The sequence below is a fragment of the Mixophyes fleayi genome, chromosome 12, assembly GCF_038048845.1.
Source record: "Mixophyes fleayi isolate aMixFle1 chromosome 12, aMixFle1.hap1, whole genome shotgun sequence".
NCBI lineage: Eukaryota > Metazoa > Chordata > Amphibia > Anura > Limnodynastidae > Mixophyes > Mixophyes fleayi.
Window position 1 is genome coordinate 10211558 of NC_134413.1, and position 22189 is coordinate 10233746.

At 42.4% G+C, this 22189-nt stretch overlaps 1 protein-coding gene across 2 annotated transcripts in view; it reads left to right on the forward strand.

The window, feature by feature from the left end:
* Positions 1 to 22189, forward strand: part of LBHD2 (LBH domain containing 2) — a 43845-nt gene that overhangs the window by 13680 nt on the left and 7976 nt on the right. For both annotated transcript variants that reach the window (XM_075193458.1, XM_075193459.1), the window contains exons 2-3: positions 13314 to 13401; positions 14570 to 14750. In XM_075193458.1, the coding sequence (XP_075049559.1) occupies positions 13315 to 13401; positions 14570 to 14750 (268 nt within the window). In that variant the 5' untranslated portion in view covers position 13314. The remainder of the gene's footprint in view (positions 1 to 13313; positions 13402 to 14569; positions 14751 to 22189) is intronic.

The following is a 22189-nucleotide window of genomic DNA, read 5'->3' on the forward strand; positions in this document are numbered from 1 at the left end:
CACCAGGACAGCAAACTCACCCAAAATAACAGAGTGAAATATGCAGAAAAATAGTCACGGCTGTGGGCCAATGGTGAAATAACTTAGAATGCAATGCAAAATATAGGTTATACTCGTGTGTTCTTGGGAAGCCATTATCTGTTGTTGTTGTTGTTGTTATCCTTTATTTATAGGGCGCCACAAGTAGTCTGCAGCGCCGTACAGAGGGCAAACAACAAAAACATGTATGGTATTAAAGGACAATACAGTACTTTACAACACTCAACACAGCTAGTAATAGCCTAATTGGGCAATGGGGTACACTCAGCGCAAGCTGAAACCTGTGCCCAGGAGTGTGAGTGCGACTAGCAGGATCTAGTATAGATTGTACATTGGGCAGCATGGTGGCTCAGTGGTTAGCACTTCTGCCTCATAGCGCTGGTTGGTGTATCATTCATGAGTTCAATTCCCGACCATGGCCTTATCTGTGTAGAGTTTTTATGTTCTTCCCGTGTTTGCTTGAGTTTCCTCCGGGTGCTCCGGTTTCCTCCCACAATCCAAAAGCATACTGGTAGGTTACTTGGCTGCTGTTAAATTGCCCTTAGTCTCTCTCTGTCTGTGTGTATGTTAGGGGATTTAGATTGTAAGCTCCAATGGGCAGGGACTGATGTGAGTACAGCGCTGCGGAATTAGTGGCGCTGTATAAATAGATGATGATGATGATTGTATGCTTTTTTGGGTGGGTGGGGGTGGTAGGGGTAAGAGGAATTGTATTCTGGGTCATGGTGATATCTGCACTACAGAACATATTGCAAAAGTCTTTTAAACATTGAAAGTCCATTTTACTCCGCTTCATTAAAGCAAGGCAAATATAGACAGATCAATAAACCTTACGTGTTGTGAGCTACCAGGTGGTATATAATGGTACAACCCCCCCCCCCCCCCCCTCCCTATTAACCCTGTTATAGATATATTATACTGTAGGAGGAAATCCATACTGTCAAACACCAACTGCATAAACATACGGGAATACACAGAATGTGTCTCTGACCGACCGATAGGAAGGTGAGTTGGTTCTTGTTTCTGATTGTTCTTGGTGACCTCTTGACCAGTGTACATTATCTTCTCTTTAAACAGCATAGGGGATTTGTAGCAACTCTGAACTTATGTTTTAGATTTTATTTTCCTTACGGTTTTGCAGGGTGCAGATTTTATCTTTATGTGCTCTGTCCCCCAGATGTGTGGACCTGGTATGACCCTGTCCCCCAGATCTGTGGAAGTGGTATGACCCTGAGGTTCCCCCAGATCTGTGGAAGTGGTATGACCTTGAGGTTCCCCCAGATCTGTGGAAGTGGTATGACCCTGAGGCTCTACCAGATCTGTGGACTTTGTATGACCCTGAGGTTCCCCCAGATCTGTGGACTTTGTATGACCCTGAGGTTCCCCCAGGTCTGTGGAAGTGGTATGACCCTGAGGTTCCCTCAGATCTGTGGAAGTGGTATGACCCTGAGGTTCCCCCAGATCTGTGGAAGTGGTAGAACCCTGAGGCTCCACCAGATCTGTGGACTTGGTATGACCCTGAGGCTCCACCAGATTTGTGGAAGTGGTATGACCCTGAGGCTCCACCAGATCTGTGGACTTTGTATGACCCTGAGGCTCTACCAGATGTGTGGACGTGGTATGACCCTGAGGTTCCCCCAGATCTGTGGAAGTGGTATGACCCTGAGGTTCCCCCAGATCTGTGGAAGTGGTATGACCCTAAGGCTGCCAGGTCTAAATCTTACTTTGCCACATCCACTTACATTTCACCCCTGGAGGTACTAAACCTCTTGCAATGAGCTCGTTTCCAAAATGTTTCCCTTCAAGCTGACTGGGCTGGTTGTATTACTGGTCTTAGGTCTCTGGTTGGTGTTTGTTTTGGATTGTAGATTGCATAAAAACTTATATTTCAATATGATGGAATTGTATAGCATGCAAGTGTGGACAGAGGATGAGACCTCAAGCAATCTCAAACTAGTATGGATGCCCAGTTAGCTCTCACCCAAGGGCCCCGGGACAGAACCCCTCTTAGTTTGCCACACCTCCACCCTATCACCCTATACCCCCCCCCTTGTGATAGCTGCATCAGACTACTTAAATAATTTGCCTAAAGCCAAACTCCACAGTGATTGGATAAACAAACTATCAATCAAAGCCACTGCCGTCTCCATTAAACATTCTGCAACCTGCAATCTCTACCATGTGGTCCATGACAAAAAAAAATCCTTTTAGAGCAAAATAGCTCCAGCAGATTTTCATACAGAAGCCCATTCAAAAAACAACAACAACAACAACAACAACAACAACAACAACATACCCTAATCAAATGGCATGTGTGGGCCGAAGTGACGACCTTGAATATAAATGACAATTTGTAAAGAACAAAGGCTTGGATTTACCTCTCGGCTCTCTATTAAATTTTAAGCTAAAGCTTTAGGACTAACAAGTCCCTCATTAATATACACATCAGATAACAGGAGCCGATTGCTGAGATCAAGTCTATTATGCGGCTAATTGCACTGAACATGACATATTGTTCTGTCAGAATTACAAGGCAGGGAAGGCGATGTCTTGATGTGCTTTGCCTGATAATAAGTACATTGCACACACACAAAACAAAAAAATGATGATATGCATGTACAGCGAGAGGGTTCTACATGACTGACAGACGAGGGAAGTTTATGGTTTGGCATACAGTATATGTTTATCCTGACTCTTCATCTGCCTCACATTCACAAGCTGGTTTTTGAATTGTAATGTTCTATCCTGTATAATTTTATACTGAGATTCTATATGTTTTTTAATTTTTACCTCACATGCCATATAAAATGGCCGCCGTGTTGTCATTAGAGGCCAGTAATATTAGCAAAGATTATAATGTTATGTACAGAAGGGGAAAGCTTGCCACATCCTGTAAATAGGTTGCTGTTTGTTCTATGGGTGTGAGTGTGTTTTTCACCGGTCTGCAGTTTGCCAAAAATTAAGTCCCACAAAAATTCAGATTTTCATCTGCTACAAAAGTGTTTTGTACAATATTTTCTCTCAACATTACAGCTGCCGCAGGGGAGAGGGAGAGAGGGGGGGTAGTGCTGTTAGGGTTTATTTTTTTTTGTGTGCTGTAGGGAAAAGAAAACCGTCACCTCAGAACAGGAACAGAGCCAAATTCAGCAAAAAAATGTCTACGGATTTAACTGATCCCGAACAAGTTGTCTATTCATGGCTATGGCTCAACTCGCTTCATGAGAATGGTCAGCATTGTAGTAGTGTATTTAATAAATGGGAGCACAGTACGGCGTGTGTTGGAATTCTGAAAGCTGTAAAAGAGCTCACAATCTAAACCAAATTCCTCTACTTTTTTGAGATTAGGGGTTGGGCAGGTAACGCGCAAGAGTAAAGACGTCACTTGAAGTAAAGTTCAGCCTAATATCACTTTATAACTATTCTCTTTATTAAGTCATACTTGCCAACTCTCCCTGAATGTCAGGGAGACTCCCTGAAATAGGGGTGACCTCCCTCACTCCCTGAAGAGTCTGGCATTCTCCCTGATGCTGAGCCAGTACAAGACGTGGTTGGCTTCGCCATCTGTGGCATGATGACACAGTTCAGAAATTGTGTCCTATGTCCATGTATTGATGCCTATGGTGGTGGCCATTTTCAAGGAGACTGAGATTTAATCAAAGACTGACAGGTAAGACAACATGACTTCAGTAATGGACACAGAAATGTAAAAGACACTTCAGTCTCTAGAGATTCATTAGCTGCTTTTCTTTAACCCATAGTTGCCTACTCTCCTGGAATGTCCGGGAGACTCCCGCATTTCTGGGAGACCTCCTGGGAGAGCAGGGCAACCTCCCGGTTCTCGCCCCCGCAATAGAAAAGTGGCTGGGCTTAATGATGCAAATATTGCATCATGATGCGATTCGTCAAGCCCACCTCCCCGGGATCTCCCTGAAGCCAACGAGGAAAAGTTGGCAAGTATGTGTTAATTTCAACTATTTAGTTTTTTTATCCTAATATACTGCCTGTTCCATCCTCATTTAGGTCTTATATGGATCATGAGAATAAGAAGACATTTGAGGTCTGTGTTCACACCTCCCAGTTTTTTCCTCTAGTTCCGATTGGAGGGGACTGTCCTGCGCAGTCTGTATGTAGTCCGGGCTGCACGGGACTGTCGGGATGTATGTCCTGATTTCCTTCCAGGGTTATTTAATTGGAGGGAACGGAAGTTGGGACAACCTAGCTTTTCTGAACTAGGAAAATCTCCTGCACCTGGCCCACTTCCTAGTGAAGTGGGAGCCATGGGGGTCTCCATGATGCGATTTTATTACGAAATGCTTCAATTTGGCCCCACCCCCTGCACAAAATTACGCAATTGCGGCATTGCATCGTGTGACAAAATGACACGATTCTCGGGGCTCCACGCCCGCCTCCGCAGTTGTGCTTTACGTCTTCTCCGGGAGTTCCCGGAGGGGACAATGGAAAGGTTGGCAAATATGCCTCATCTCTTCTAGGTCATGTACATTTCTTGTTATCAAAAACCAGATCTAGCTTTTGGGTGTAATACCTGGAAATACCTGGTGCAGGAATGCGCTAGCATGTCAGGAATGCCTCAGTCTGTCTGGCTCCTCCCATGTGAAGATGGAAAATTTTAGAGATGCAGAGTCTACCATTGTGCAGTGATCTAGGCACAGCCTTTAAAACCAGTAGCAGTTATATATACATAACCCAAGACATGACAAGATGTTTTCTTTCATTATATATTTTTATATATAGTTTTATCTTTCTCTCTCTTTTTTTTTTTTTCTTCGAATATTTTGTTACTGACTTTTTTGGTCATCCCAACTTGCTCAATTTAATACTTTCTGCACATTTTCTGATTCTTACATTTCGCCAATTTGCAAGATATGAGCAATGAATAATTCAATCTGCTCTGACTTCCTCTTCCTCTGCTCTTTGTAATTAACAACATTTTTTGCTTAGAATAATCGTATCATCTGTTTGGATGTGAAGGCAAGAAGAGCATTGGTTTTATTACTGTGCTAAAAGACACCCACATGTCATTTTCAATTGGATTAGTGTTCTCATGTGTGAGGTGATTATTTTCATATAATATACAAGTGATTTTAACTCTTGTAAATGAAATATATATATATATATATATATATATATTATAGCCTGCTCGCTTAGATCTACCTCTGATCTGCTCCTTGTCTCGTCTCTGGTAATCACCTCTCATTCCCGCCTACAAGACTTCTCCCGTGCTGCTCCCCACTTATGGAATTCCCTACCACGCTCTATCAGACTTTCCCACAGCCTTCAAATCTTTAGATTCTCTTTTGAAAGCCCATCTCATTTTTTAAAGGTGACCTTATCCCTGATAACACTATTCACACTAATGCACCCTCACAACTGTCCCAATCTCCACTCTGAGCCAGACTCGCTCCTCTTGTTTCAGCTTTGACCTCTCCCACTTAGAATGTAAGCTCTGTAATGAGTAGGGTCCTCCATACCCTTTGTTTTCATGTCTGTATTTATTTTGTCTGCCTTGTATGTCCTTGTTTTATATATGTTCTGTTTTCCCTACTGTACGGTGCTGCTGAGCATTGTGGCTCCTTACAGATCTACGATAATAATATAAAGGACAGGTTCTGATGTCATGACGTTAAGTTTTCATTAGGAAAACCTGTGCATTATTACAAATAAAGCACCCACTACTGTGAATTATTTAATGTGTTAGAAGTCACCTCTAAAATCTGTGACCTAGGTATGCAGAGAGGTGGAAAAATCTGAAGAGGCGTTCTGCGATAAAAGTTGTAAGGCTTAGATTTATCGAAACTCCTAAAAAGGCAAAGCAGAGTTGTAGCCCATAGCAACCAATCAGATTCTAGCTATCATGTATCTAGTACATTCTAGAACATGATAGCTAGAATCGGATTGGTTGCTATGGGCAACTTTTCCTCTTTTTCTCTCTGAAGGTTTGATCAATCTACAAATTTGTTCACATAACTGCGCTCGTCATAATTAAATCTCATTTTTTGCACTGCTCTGCAAATGTAGGCGCCGTGGCCACCTGCTGTGTACTTAGCACGAAACACCCTTGCTCTTTCTGACTCCTCCCCTCTCCCTGACTCCTCCTTTCTGCCTGACTCCTCCTCTCTGCCTGAGCAAACTTCTCAGAAAGTGCCGTTATTTTGTTCTATGCGCCTTTGGCAGAAATCTAGTTGCCTTTGCACAAATTTAGAGCAAAGGCTGAAACTTGCCGGATTTGTACTCCATAATTGACCTCCACAGTGATTAGAACTAGGCATTATTTTAAATATAACTGTGTAAAATCAATAATTGCTATGATGGACTAATCTATTATTATTATTATTATTATTATTATTATTATATCTAATCTATTAATCTATTATTATGTGCTCATCTACATATGGTGGAGGCGGTCATTCTGCGGGCTGGCCGTATTATCATTTAAATGTATTAACTCACTCAGAACTAGTGTCCTAACTCTGTACATCACACCCTAGTGATGTCACTAGTTCTCAGTGAACTGACCGCTAAATGGCCGCTGACAACAAGTAGATTGTAGTTTAATTTGTGCACCGACATTGCAGTAAAACGTTCAGTGACACGGACCTGTGTAATACAACACAACATTTCTCCAACATGACCCTGCTAAAATAATTTTTATTATTGCATTAACTTGTAAATAATCAATTGATGTTAAAGTTTAAGCACAGGTTATTGCATTTGGAAAACCAGACAAACACCATTCTGTGGTGATATCGATATTAGTACATAGCTGACCGGTCTTGTACTATCTTGTGTTGGCTGCTCCTCTCATAATACGTACTGGTTTTTCTAGCTGAACCTAGATTGGGAAATTCCCTGACTTGCTCAAGATGTTTTTACCTATAGCACAAAAATACTTTAAATCAGGGTCAGGGAAATGTGACCGGGCTAATAGGCAGGTTTATCAAAGGGCTAAAATCAGTACCATTATTATATTACACAGTGTTTTACAGGGAATAATTTAATTGTTTACATCAGGCTCTGCTCCTGTGGAGCTTACAATCTATATTCCCTACCACACGGACTCACGCACACACTAGGGTTAATTTTATCAGAAGCCAATTAACCTACCAGTATGTTTTTGGAGTGTGGGAGGAAACCGGAGCACCCGGAGGAAACCAATGCAAACACGGGGAGAACATACAAACTCCTCACATATAGGGTCCTGGATGGAATTGAACCCATGATCTCAGTGCTGTGAGACAGCAATGCTAGCCACTGTGCCGCCATGTCGTGTTGTTGTTTTTTTTGCCAGGAATAGGGCTTATTTTTTTGGTTCGCCTTATACTTGGAAGGGTTAAAGCTGGTGATACCACTGCTATGGCCCTATTGGTGGCAAGATTTGTCGGTGTTTCATTTCTTTTTAAACAATTTTAGCACGTTAGCTGAAATATAAGCACAAATCTGGGCTTTCGGTTCCATTGTGATTGTATATTTCTGCTAACTCTTAGGGGCATATTCAATCAGGTCCGGCGCAGTATTGAAGGTAATACGGAATCGCAATAACGTGGGTTTTCCTACGCAACCCTATGGGGTGCGCACGAAAATCCACGTTATTGGAGTGACTTCGTGGGCCGTTCCGGTGCGTTCCCGCGGACCAGAAACCTAATTGAATATGCCCCTTTAGTGTTGTGGGCCGGTATCATTTAGCTGCTCCATTGATAATGTTTTGTTAATTTGCAGCAAAAAAACGTCTTTAGAGTCCGATTTGATAAATAGGCTGATGACTATGGGCCTAATTCATTAAGGAAAGTTAAGCAAAATTAAGCAAGTAAGGCGAATCCATGTTGCATTGGAGGGGGAGGTAAATTTGAAATGTGATGGCAGATTTATAGTTGGGGTAGGGCATGTCCTAGGTCAACTTTACATTTCACTGTACAAATAAGCTATTAAGCGTTTGTGCGCTACATGAAAAAGCCGATATTTTCCTTATGTGCAAAATAATAAACTTATTTGCACCCCTTGCATTGTAACATGGTTTTGTCCAGAAAACTTGAGTAAGAAAACTTACTCAATTTTTTGCTGAACTTTCCTTAATGAATCACTTCCTACATGACTAGCAGTCTGTCACCAAGGGGTAGATTTCTCAAGCCTTCTCAAAAGGAAGAGTTGAGGTGTTGCCCCCTAGCAACCAATCAGAATCTAGCTATCATGTTCTAGATAAATGATAGCTGGAATCTGATTGGTTGCTAGGGGCAACACCTCAACAATTCCTTTTTAGAAGGTTTGATTAAATCTACCTTGTGAATGAAAAGACTTGTTACTCTATGGAAGAAGATTGTAGAAGTCATAGATAGGTATTTTGTAGTGACTCCAATCTATATCCTCACAGAGTAGAACAGGTTGGCACAGGGCAGGGTATTGTTGCACAAGACATACAGGTCAGTAGAGAGTGGCATAAGATGGCACCTAGCCTGAGAAGCAGCCCCGATCCTGTAATTACATATATGAGTAATGATAACGGCACACTTGGCTTCTCAGTACGGGGTTAGCATTAAGAACCCACTTACTGCCGCGAGCTGCTACTGTCCTTATTGATCTACTAATCTGCAATTTATGAGTTCACTGGATAAGATTGGGTTACACATTACTGCCATCAGTAACGATATATAGCTGTACTGCAGAAGCTGATTTTGACTGATGGATCCATCTGATATGTGAGCATAATTATTGTGACAGAGGATCAGGAACACATCCCACATTATTTCTGGAATAAAAGAAGCTCATGTGTAATAGGGGAAACACTGTATTATAAGGAGAGATTTTGTCTAGGAAGCTGCTCACATCTAATGCTGCATTATTAGTGTATGGTGGCAAAAAAAACCCCATTATTATTAAGTTACTAGCCCTACTGGCCTTTTTTATGATGGTGGTCCATAACCCATAGCCCAGGACATCTTTGCAAAGGCTAACGTTAAAATTCATACTTGCCAACTCTCCCGGAATGTCCGGGAGACTCCCGAAATTCGAGTAGGTCTCCTGGGCTCCCGGGAGAGCAGGAAAATATCCCACATATGACAACATGCTCCTCAAAATGACGCGATTTGCGGTGAATCGTGTCATTTTGGCCCCGCCCCCTGCGGGAAAACGGCATTTTGTCACAGGGGCGGAGCCAAAATGACGCAAATTACCGCACTCTGCCACTCCCGCTCTCCAGCCACGCCCCCTGCCTGGGATCTCCCGGAATTAGCTTGCCAAAGGTTGGCAAGTATGGTTAAATTGCAGTGTGGACAGCTCCAATTCTAATACTTATAAGATAACGGAGCAGAAGAATAAGAGGCGTACTAAACTGCATATGGAGATTAGGCCCAGATTTAAATTCCCTCCAGGCGCTGCCTCATATCCCTCTCACAACATGTGTACCTCTCCATGTCCCCAATACCATCTACTGCAGTGTTGGCTAACCTGTGACGTTCCAGGTGTTGTGAAACTACAAGTCCCAACATACCCTTCCAGCAATAAGCTGCTCTATATTGGCAAAGCATGCTGGGACTTGTAGTTTCACAACACCTGGCGTGTCACAGGTTAGTCAACACTGTCCTACTGCATCCCATATGTGTCCGATAGATAAATGAACATAACCCATCTTTGTTCAATTCTATTTACACAAATCATTCATATACACCTCTGCCGGCCTAGGGTTGGGCCTGGTTGGCCCGTCCACAAATCCAGGCCTGCTGGAGATAAAGACTCGGAGAAGATGCCACCGGCATCTCTGTGTACAGGTCCGTTCTGCAGCGTTCACGATGAAAGAGAAGTTTCCTGAAGGACATGTGTTCTGTGTGGGATGTGATTTTCTTACTCCTGACAGACTGTTCTGCAGAACAGGAAGTACTCGTGGAAATGGACGTTGCATTTAAACAGGAGTCTAATGACAATATCTGTGTGGCAGAGATATTTATGCCATAAAAAACATGGGCTTTCCCATGAGAGGTTATTATAGACTTTTTCAGGAACTGTAAACTTAAAACTGTTCTTTTGTTTCACTCTCTGAGGGGAATATAAATGTAGAAAATGGGGAAAAAAAACGCAGGTCGCCATTTCTGTCGCCAGTGTGCCGTGTACGCCAAGGTGTGCGGCCACTTCCTGGTCCTAGGAACTGTCGCTGAAAAATCACTCTGCACCTGGGTTTGTGGGTTCACTTATATCACGGGAGATTCGATGCAATTTGGTGCGCGGACATCGTGCCGCGCGCATTGCCGACAATTACAGTAAAACTCTCAGCTCATTTTCCCTCTTACCTTTATGGAGTGCAAGGGAAAAATGAGCAGAGATTTGTGACAAATCTCCACCGCAAAGTGTCTCGTGGACATTTTGTAAACACTTTGCGGCTAATTGAATTGGCTCCTATGAATCGGCCAAATCTCAGCACTCATTTCCACTATTTTATACCTCCCAACGTTTAGAATCACGAAATCGGGACAAAATAAACCCATCCCTGTTCTGCCCAGACTCTGCCCACAAATAGACAAATTTTAGGTAAAACTCCACCCATTTCTGTTAAGCCCCACCCTTTTATGATCCACGAATCTGGTCTGGATGTTCTGCCAAAATTGGGCCAGTTAGAAGTATGCTTTAATTTTTTTGCATTTGTTTATTTATATGTGGATGACAAGGTTTTTTGTTTTTTTTTAATGGAGAACTATTCACTTTGCCACTTTTATTGTTTTTTATAGAATTCTCTGATCTGCAAAGTTCTAGAACACTCGGGTGCATTGATTAGAGATTGAAACTGACAGCACTTGAAATATTCAGTGACACCAAGATTGGAAACATTTTTCAGGGTCTGCAAATGCTGTGTACAGGTCTACTGTGACATTACTATATCGCTTTATGTTTCCCACAAGACTTTTAGGCTTTTTAGGCCAGAGAGAGACAAAGGCTTATGCAGGATTAAAGGAGCGGTTGTTTATTTTTTACCTTATACTGTACTGTGATTTTCAGAGGGTACAGGGAAATATAGCGACTTGTTCAAGGTGCTGAGATTCAGGGTGTCTATTTTTTTTCCTGTCTCAATATTTCATCATTCAAACTATTATGGCAGAACATGTTGGCTCGGTAGATAAGTGCACTGGCTGTAAGGCAGTAGAGCCTTCATCATCATCATCATCATATATTTATATAGCGCCACTAATTCCACAGCACTGTACAGAGAACTCACTCACATCAGTACCTGCCCCATTGGGGCTTACAGTCTAAATTCCCTAATATACACACACACAGACACACACACACACACAGACACAGACTAGGGTCAATTTGTTAGCAGCCAGTTAACCTACCAGTATGTTTTTGGAGTGTGGGAGGAAACTGGAGCACCCTGAGGAAACCCACGCAAACACGGGGAGAACATACAAACTCCACACAGATAAGGCCATGGTCAGGAATTGAACTCATGACCCCAGTGCTGTGAGGCAGAAATGCTAACCACTAAGCCACCGTGAGCCTTGCTGGAAAACCAAACTTTTAACTGTAATTTGTGATATTCACTATTAGTGCAAACTTGCTCAGTGGAGTACCCCACAGTAGCCAATCAAACACTTGCTTTCATTAGTCTGCCTTTGACTAGAATGATCAAAGCTGGCTGCTGATTGGTTTTTCTTGTGGTACAGCGCTGTACAAGTTTGCACATAATTTGGTAAGTATCCCCCCAATGCATACCTCCCAACCTTGTCTGGTGCAAATTGCGGCATCGTGCATACAAAAAGGGGGCATGATTAAACCATGTGGGGGTATAACATCCCCAGGGATGCATCTTTCTTTTCTGAAGCACACAACCCAACACGACACTTACATTGCTTGAGCACCAGTGGCAGGATCCCACGTCGCCCCCTCATCACGGTGAGCAGGACATATCTCCCGAAATTCCCCCAGTCAGGCACAGGTCCTGACTGTCTGAACGGAGAGACATCCCTCCCCCCCCCAAATCGGGAGAGGCGCTGTGTATGACCCATAATAGCGTCCTCTACTGGACAAAGCTCATAACAGTACCACAAATTCTCTACCTAACCAAATAGGGTAGATTCAAACCTTCTAAAAAGGAAAAGTGGAGGTGTTGCCCATAGCAACCAATCAGATTCTAGCTCTCATGTTAGAATGTACTAGATAAATCATAACTAGAATCTGATTGGTTGCTATGGACAACACCTCCACTTTGTTAAATCTACCCCAATATTTGTCTTAAAACAGGGCTATCAAAGTGCCTAAGTCAAACTTTTGGGATTTAGCCCTATTGATGAATACACATTTTTCCTGATTTTATTTTTTTAAAAGATCCCACTGGTCGATGGATTTGGCTGACTGGCTCCTGAGATATACATTATTTTGCCTGTACATGCCTTGCAATATTTTTGCTATTTATTTTTCCTCAGGTACTGCACTATATTTTAGAATAGCTTCTCTTTCTCTCTAAACCCTACAGGGCGAAATATTTTTGAATCTCTCTCTCTATATCTATATCTATATATGTCATTTGAAAGTATACACATCTGCAGTGCAGCTTGTTTCAGGGATACATCTGGGGGTATATTTACTAAACTGCGGGTTTAAAAAAATGAAGGTATTGCCTATAGCAACCAATCAGATTCTAGCTGTCATTTTATAGAATGTACTAAATAAATGACAGCTAGAATCTGATTGGTTGCTATAGGCAACATCTCCACTTTTGCATTCCCGCATTTTAGTAAATATACCCCCTGGTGCGCTAAACAAACAGATGATCAGCTGTTTTCTGTGAGCGGGAAATAAACAAATGAGAAGGGATCTAATTGGCTGAGACGGAATCTAATTTAGTCATTAAATGAGTGAAAAATAATATAGTGCCACAAGCACCGCCCTCCAGCATCCAGTCTGTGCTGGATATAGAACATTTTGCTTTTGACCTATATACATTTTAAAATAATCCTGAGGAATGTACACTTCATACGGCACCTCTGTCTTAAAGGAGAGTTGTCATAAAACCACAGTTCTGTAATGTTAAATAGAACAGAATATTCCTTATCACTGGAAATTATACAGTCATGTAGGTGCTCGTCTATCAAAGGGTGAAAAGACTTACGGCCATTGTAAAACACGTGAGGAGTAGTAACTTAGACGTCTTGAGGTGACACCAGACATTGGTAGCTGGACTAACCTGATCGCTCATGGTTCTTCATAGTTTACAGGGTGCCAAGCGCTCACTTGTGGTCTTCTTGGGGAGATAACCTTCTTGTATTGTTTTGCAGTATGACAGAAGTGATGAACACGTGTGAACCAGCCATGGAAGATTTCCTGCTAAGTGCTACGTCTGCGGCAGAAGGACACGCGGTTCAAGTACGTTGCTTGTTTGTGGTGTACGTGCTTGTAAATGTAACATCACCTCCCATAAACATTTGCAAACGCAGGATTTGTAGAGGGGGGTTTCCACACCACACCGCCAGTGGGCGTGGCCAGCGTGCATGGGGGCGTAGCTATAATTTTAGGCAGTGCTTGGCTACTCTCCAACCCTATCCCTATAATATACATGGGAAATGCTGCATGGACTACTGTTAGGTACACGCAGCTCTCCTTTTTCAAGCAGAGCCGTATGAGGCGGGAACAGGGACCAGCCACCTCAATTATACCATGCCCCAGGCTTGGAGGGGGGTTTCCAGCCACTAGGAACCCCCCCCCCCTCTCCTCGGTTTGCCTATGGTGATGATCTTAAGCTGCTGATACACTTAACTGTTAGGTTGGCTGGTTTGGTTGCAAAACGATCAGACCATTAAAATATGCTCATTCCAGACGTGGGTAAATTGGTCAGAGATCCTGTCGCTTTTCTATCGTATTGGTCAGTAGAAGCACCCAAATAGTAAAGTGTATAATGTATAATTTAAATGATAAAAAAATGAATTAACTTGAACATTAAAATGTTGATCTAATATATATATATATATATATATATATATATATATATATATATATATATATATATATATATACATAAACTTGTACTACTTTAGATTTCCTTGTCTGTCAGTGACTGCTGATAATATTAGAGATATTTCTTTTTGTAGTGGGTCAGGCATTGACAACCTTTGACTCTCCACGTGTTGTGAAACTACAAGCCCCAGCATGCTTTGCCAGCTGATAGCCAGCAGATAGCTAGCAGGGTATGCTGGGACTTGTAGTTTTGACACCTGGAGAGCCACAGGTACACAAATGTTTATGGTATGAGAAGGGTGCCATTCTTAGTTGCTGACTCAATGGTTAACTTGGTGCCATATTTCTGTGAAAGTTCATATAATATGCCAAGACACTGATGAATTCACGGAATGAATGAACTGAGCTTTTAACAGTACAGTATGTTACAGTGAATGTTTATGTACTTATTTATGTATATGTAACCAGTAAGACATTATCTTTGATATAAGTTCATGACAAGAAACAATCTTAACTATACTGCTCGTTGTCTAGTATCGAGGAAGGACTGCCCCATTAAATTGATTACATTTATCCTTAGATCTTTCCAGACTCCCATGATAAGCACCCTAAGCTGACAAAGAGGTTACCGTCAATAGTGGTGGAGCCCACCGAGTCTGGAGACGTGGAAAGCGGAGAACTACGTTGGCCCCCGGAGGACATCTCACCCACAGATGACAAGAGAGAGGCACAGTCCTGCCAAGGGTGTTCAGATGTTGAAGGTATGGAGAGAATCTTCTCGTTCTCATTGGCTGATCGTAAAATAGGCGTTTGCTGAGCTTATGTTATATTGGTTTACCATACCTCCCAACATTTGGGTAGGCTACATCCAGGGACAGGCTGGGCTGGTGGCAAGGGGTCTTCTGCTCCCCATGCCGGTCCCATAGGGGGCTATCTTGGGCTTGGTCACTGGGCTATTTGCATTTTTCTTCCTTTAAGATGATCCTAATAGGATGCTGAGCTTAGTCTAAAATTTCCCAGCCCTCCCCTGGTAACATCGGGTGGGGTCTGTGGTCATGTCACGATAAGAGCATGGCTATACAAACCAGGAATGTGCTTTTGATGAGCTAGGCTGCCCCGTTCTCCCCTCCAAACCCCTTCATTGCCCTGCACACGGCACCCATTGGCTGCTGCTCTGCCATGCTGTGAACAGGCGATAACTCTCTATTTTCCAAGCAATCACTACAAAGCTGTCCCGATTGGGATGGTACCTCAAATTGGGACTGTCACACCTAAACCAGTTGTGAGGTATCGTTGACTATAATTGTCTGAAACCTTTCCCAACAAACTCTGCATCTCCATGCATAGGCAAACCGAGGAAGAAGGGGGGGGGGGGTTCCTAGTGCCTGTAAACCCCCCTCCAAGCCTGGGGCACTGTATAATTGAGGTGGCTGTACCCTTCCCCCGCTTCTCACGGCTCTGCTTCAAAAGGGAGAGATGCGTGCACCTAACAGTAGAGCACGCAGCATTGACCATGTATATTATAGGGATAGGAGGAGTTGGAGAGCAGCCAAGCACTGTCTAAAATTATAGCTACGCCCCCATGCATGCTGGTCACGCCCACTGGTGGCGTGGTGTGGAAACCTCCCTCTACAATTCCTGCGTTTGCCTCTTCCATGGAATGCACACCATGACTCCTTGGTCTTGTTTTGGTCTACAAGAGAACCTGTCACCTAAACACAGTGAAAATATATACAATGCTTATTAGGCTTTTAAGACAAATGTATATACTGACGGATACACACGCACATTATACCAGCTGGGTTCACCATCCAACAGCACCAATGCAAGATCAAGACAAAGCATTTTGTGGTGCATATGGGGCACACTTTATAATTGAACTGTAGTTTTTCATTGGTATGGCTCCTTCATTTGACTAGACTTTAGAAGAAGAAGAAATTATACATTTACCAGATAGCTCAACAGGGGTCGTTAAACAAGTGAATTAATTGCCCTACATTATTTGACCAAGAAAATCCCATAAAGCTGCAGATAAATGCATCATTTTGTAGACTCGGCAAAATAGACGTTATTTAAAATAATTAATTTCCATTGTAATAATTACATTCTGCCTAACCTTAAAACCTAAATGTTAAATTGTTATTTATTTATAGCACTACGCAGCTATGTGAGCAGTTTGCTCCTAGAACTCGCTGGGTTTGCATGTAACAGTGTAAGATCTCTATCTTGTATAATGTATATCTTAAAATCCCCTCTTGACCTCATTTTCCTTGCCAAGGAGACAGATGGGGTTTTTCCAGCAATTCCGCATTTGTGAAATAGCTAAATCCTATAATCGGTCATCTTTCTGTAGATCACATGTTTGTCTGTTATCTCTCAGTATTAGTAGTTTTAATCTTCGTAAGATCTCCGCTGCATCAAAACCAGGTGAACCTGTTAGGTGTTTACCAGCTCGTTCTCAGACACGTTAAGTATGTGAACATGAAATTACAGTTTAATTAAAGACGTACTTATTTATAACTACCTTTGACGTTCATTGGCACCGGGTGAATGGAGTATCTCACCTTCGTTTGTTTGTCAGTTCACCTCTGAATATGAAGGAATCACTTATGGTGTTACCCTTATGTAGGGCCGAACCCAACGTTCAATTTGAGCATGGGATCTGTACCCAATTTGGCCAGAGACCAGCGGTTTAATTAGCGGTTTGCATGATCAACGACTATCAACACACACATTCTAAAAATGCCTGGAATCTGCCGACTGGGTTTACAGGCCTGGCGTAAATGATGTGATCGTTCAATTCTATTCAGGCATCAGGACAATTTTTGGGCCAAAATTGATATCGGGCAGATTTGTGATGGTGCATATTCTGTTACCAGCGTTATTTTGAACCCTTCGCGCAATCGTACTCAGGTTTTGACTAAGTCTGTCCCAGTGATGGCACTACCTTAAGTATATATATATATATATATATATATATATATATTGCTTTAATGTCAGGCTGGGATTACCATTAACACGGTGAGCTGTTTTTAGAAGAAAACAATGTGTACCATTAAGGGTTAAATTCAAAATGCAGAATCGCTGTGCAAATGGCTTTATGTGATGTCAGGTAGGGGCATGATGAATTTACAGGCCAACGTGGCGGTTTGGGGGGCAGAAGTATTCACTGGGAAGATTTATGCGGATCAAGGGTGCTATTTGCTAGAATGCACTTACGTGGAGTGAGTGTGAGGGCCGCAGATGTACATTTTAGGCCTGTGGAGCTGAAAGGGTTAAGACCTAAATGACACTAAACGGAGAAATATTTTAGGAGGAAAATGTGAAAGCTAAAATGTTCGTAAAGTGGTGGCAGATTAGACTGCAATTTTTTTTTCGGAGTAAAATGTTATGGAAATGTAGGTGCAGATTGATTGGGAGAATTAGCGGTTCATAAATAATCCTTATTGTTATGCTAACATTTTTGATCTTCATACACATAGCCCAATACCACGCAGTTTGTAAGACAACATAATTCATGACAGCCTTTGCTTGATGGATGTTTGTCACAAACCAGCACTCATCTGAGCCTGTGTGACGTGTGTAAGAACGGCAAACAAACCTGCTCCGTCTAGCTCTGATTAAAACACCCTTTTTATAGCACACACTTACTATTAATTCTAAAATTTGGCCACCACCAAGAATTGTTTGAAGAGCAGAACTCTCACAGGAAGCTTTTAGTTACTCCTTAACCTAGCTCAAACTACTATCAAAACTTAAAGTCAACCAGCCATATGTAGCTTTATATATATGACCAAGCTTAATTAGCACATGAATTAGTAAGAAATACAGAAACAGAACATTATTTAATGGAATTTAATATAGTAAAATAGCTACAATGCTTAAGATACACTGAATGGAATAACAAAATTACATACATTAATATTAAGCAACCAAGTTTCTTTATAAATAAAAAGGAGAAATGCAGAAATAGAAAAACTCATGGAATTACTTGATTTCTTTTTTGGGGAAAGCGGAAAGTTGGACAGAACCTCACTAATGAGTGATCCACTTAATCAGGATTTCATAGTTTTTAAAGCCACGTCCTGTCCCCCTCTGTATATGCTAACAGGGGGAACTTCAAACCTTCGTGTGAATCATACAAATTTGCTCAGGAATAGACAAACATTCTTATACAGTTTTCTCTTGAACATCACAGAATCATAATAGATGCAATCAACAGAGTGTACATTTATCTACATTTAGATATGAAACATCAGTATAAAATATTGATTTTTTTTGACAAACACTTCATTTATATGACTGCTGTTAAGCTGATCAATAAACTTGACAATTTTGATGCACCCGTTTGTCCTAATTGTAAAAAATATACAGCATACATCTCAAATATAACTTGAACAATTTTGATTTGATGTGGATATTTTGTATTTGAAATGAAAAATCTGACCATGTGCTCTGAATTCAGTATGGATGGTCATAAATGTCTAACTGACAAATGACCTGATAACTGTGCTAAGGAAATAAGGCTCCAGTGGGACTTTACCTGGAATTGAATTCCCCCGTGAGAGTTTGATAGTGAAAGGAGCAGGGTCCTCCAGCAGCACAGAGTAGTGATGCGAGTATCCTGTCAAACCTATTTCGGAAGATTGTGGTTTCACGTGTGCATATGAAACATACTTCATACACCTAACTTATTTGTCTGGTATTAGTTGACCCTAGGGAACACAAACATATGCACATACTGGACCTCATTTACTAAGCATACGGTAGCTCTCTGCAAAACATTTTTGTAACCGTCACATCAGAGTCCAACTTCGTATCCCTTTAGTACCACTAAAGTACACCATTATTTAATTTACCGAAATACAATTTTGTTACATTTTTCTCCTACGTTACTGCTCGTTTTGTCCTCATTTCTGGCTTAAATTAATCATGAGTGCGAAGGGACATCAGGTCTATGTACATTATTATCTTATTACGTGTCTCTGTTGTTTGTGTGTGAAGCTTTTTATTGCATTGCTCTAAATTCTTCATCATTGAGGTGCAGAATTGGCCCCATTAGAAGTATAGGCTGAGCCTTGAAGACTGTTCATCAGCTCGGAGCTCGTGTAAAATGCAAGTCCTTCTGTGCTGTTTTAGTGGCCATGCACCCCTCAGCACAACTCCCCTAAAATGTGCCTTTTCCACTCCTTTATTTCATTTCAATAATCTTGGTCTTAGACATTGCTCTGATCCCTCTGTCCCTTGACAGATAAATCATGATACAATTATATCAATCAACAGCTTCATGATGTATTTAGTTTCGTTGGTTATCATTTACCCTGAACTTATGGAGCTGTTAATTTGTTCATGCAAATTAATCTTTGCTCCTAACGCGCTGAGGCTGTTTTGAGATTGGAATACACTGAGTGGCCACTTTGTTAGGTGTATATACCTCGCAGTGGGTTGTTTTCCCTTTTGCCCTCAGATCAGCCATAACACGCAGTGGCATCGACTCGACAAGCTGTGGAAACTGTGGCAGTGGCGCAAGCAGGGGGGTTTCTGGAGAACCAGAAACCCCTCCGAAGAACGGGGGCTAAACAGTGCATACATAGCGGCACTGTACTGTACAGCAGCCAGCTTGCGAGCCTACTCGGATACCCTAAGTTCGGGTGGGCTCGGTTTTCAGAAAACCGAGCCCGAGCATCTCTATACAGAACATGCAAGATGCATGATACAAGGACGCACGATTGGAAAAGGTGGGACTGACAAGATAGAAGGAGATGTCTGTTCATGAGAGTTTACAGTCTAATGGGGAGGGGTGAGGCCAAGGCAAGAAGCGGGAGGGTGGTGGGAGTATATGGAAGACTGAATTTAGGTGGGAGACCGGTAGATTATGGTAAACAGTTGGAGTTTTAAAACTTTGGAGGCTCGTGGAGAGTGACTGGTGGGGATTGGCGCAGGAGAAATGTTGGTGGTTATCTGTGGGCAGTTTTGGTGCTGACCATTGGAAGAGCGGGGCGAGCGTTGATTGAGATGAGATCAGAGATGCTTGGGATAAGAGGCTGAGGGCTTTGTATGTGAGGGTAAGCAGTATGAATTGGATTTTGTAGGAAACGGGGAGCCAGTGAAGAAATTCGAGCAGGAAGGCAGAAGTGGAGAGGTGGTAGAGGTTGCAGTAGTCAAGGTGGGAAATGTTACTCCATTATTTCTTCACCAAAGTGATGCTTCTGGTTCCTAATGAATGTATAGGCTCCATTCTCATGGATATTGGTTTAGCCCATAAAATGTGTACTTTCAATTAATGTACTGTTGTTTTTTCTAAATTGCTATATATTAATAATCTAGTACTCGTTCATGAAATATTTCCTGTTACTCCTATTGTACCCTCCGCCAACAACAGCTTCTCAAAGTTGCCCCAACATACTGGAAATATAGGATTGTGCTGCCAGCCTATGACCTCTCCGCACCTTGTACACTTGTACGATTATAAATGAGAGATCAGCTATTTTATGGATGCTGGATTTATTTTTATTGACACAGATTTGTGGTGCGTGCTGTATGCAAAGAGAAACATGATTTGCATGATCAGTATTTGCAAAGATAAAACCTTGAATGTACCGTGTGGGGGAGTTTGTAAGTTTTGTTTAAGCAGAAGCTGAATCATCGCTGCTCCAAAAATATGTCTGGAAACACATGTTCCGCAGCCTGGCATTTACTCTTAAAGCATTTACTCTTTAGAAGCAAGAGAGGTTTCTAAAGGCATTGTACAGCCACTCAGCTTTCATCCTGATTGCTTTACTTCATGCTCTCTACATACCTCCCAGCTGTCCCGATTACAGAGGGACAGTCCCGATTTTAGAATTATGTTTGTCCCCCGGTTGAGAATGTTGGGGGAAGGAAGATATTTATTGGGCAGCCTAGCGCTTTACAGTGCTAGACAGCCTGGAGATGTAGCCACTCCCCCATCCTGGCATGGCCACTCCCCCATTGTGGCATGTCCACTCCCCCATCGAGACATGGCCATGTCCCTATCGTGACCACGAGTCTTGACCCGTTCCCGACAACTGACTTGCTGGGAGGTCTGCCTCTAGAGCTCAGAACACCCCCTTCCCCATTCCAAACTTATTCTGGACAATCACTGTCAAATGTCAATCACCAGAAATTGTCCATCATCATCATCATCAACACCATTTATTTATATAGCGCCACTAATTCCGCAGCGCTGTACAGAGACCTCACTCACATCAGTCCCTGCCCCATTGGAGCTTACAGTCTAAATTCCCTAATACATACACACACAGACAGACAGAGAGAGGGTCAATTTGTTAGCAGCCAATTAACCTACTAGTATGTTTTTGGAGTGTGGGAGGAAACTGGAGCACCCGGAGGAAATCCACGCAAACGCAGGGAGAACATACAAACTCCACACAGATAAGGCCATGGTCGGGAATTGAACTCATGACCCCAGTGCTGTGAGGCAGAAGTGCTATCCACTAAGCCACCGTGTTGCCTTTATCACGCTGCGTCCTGCCATCGTGAGCTGCTGGGGTGCAGGGGGTGATCTGCCCCCCTGGGTTAGCATGGGGTTTGGTCACGGCACGTTGTGAAGTGTACCCAGCACTTTCGAAGCGCTAGGCGACCGCTAACAAACCTCTGTTTCTCTAAAGACGTCCTTCAATTGCCAGGAGCAACCAGAGGTACCCTCTCACCAGCTTACCTTCCAACTTCTCGTGAGTAGGGACAGACGTGCCAACTACCAGCATGACAGGACAATCCTCTCAAATTAGGACTGTCCTGCCTAAACCGTATTGTACTTAGGTGTGCAACTTTTACTAAATACTTTTGTTTTTAGCTTCCTGTCTTCTATGTTTTTCACCAAGGCTTTTATATCAATCATGTCAGAATGATTTATTTTCATTGTCCATGGACACCACACAGAACCCTTCTGCCCAGTAATATGCACTTCATAGAGCGCAGCTGAGCTGCGTCATGTCTAAGGCAATGAAAGTAATTAATGGCAGCCCGGAAAATAATGCAATATATTTAGTAAACATTATAGGAAGAGATGGCACAAACCAATCAATAAAGTCATCTTCAAGGGGGACAGCACCTTTAATACATTCTTTGCAGCATATCATCATCATCATCACCAGTTATTTATATAGCGCCACTAATTCCGCAGCGCTGTACAGAGAACTCATTAACATCAGTCCCTGCC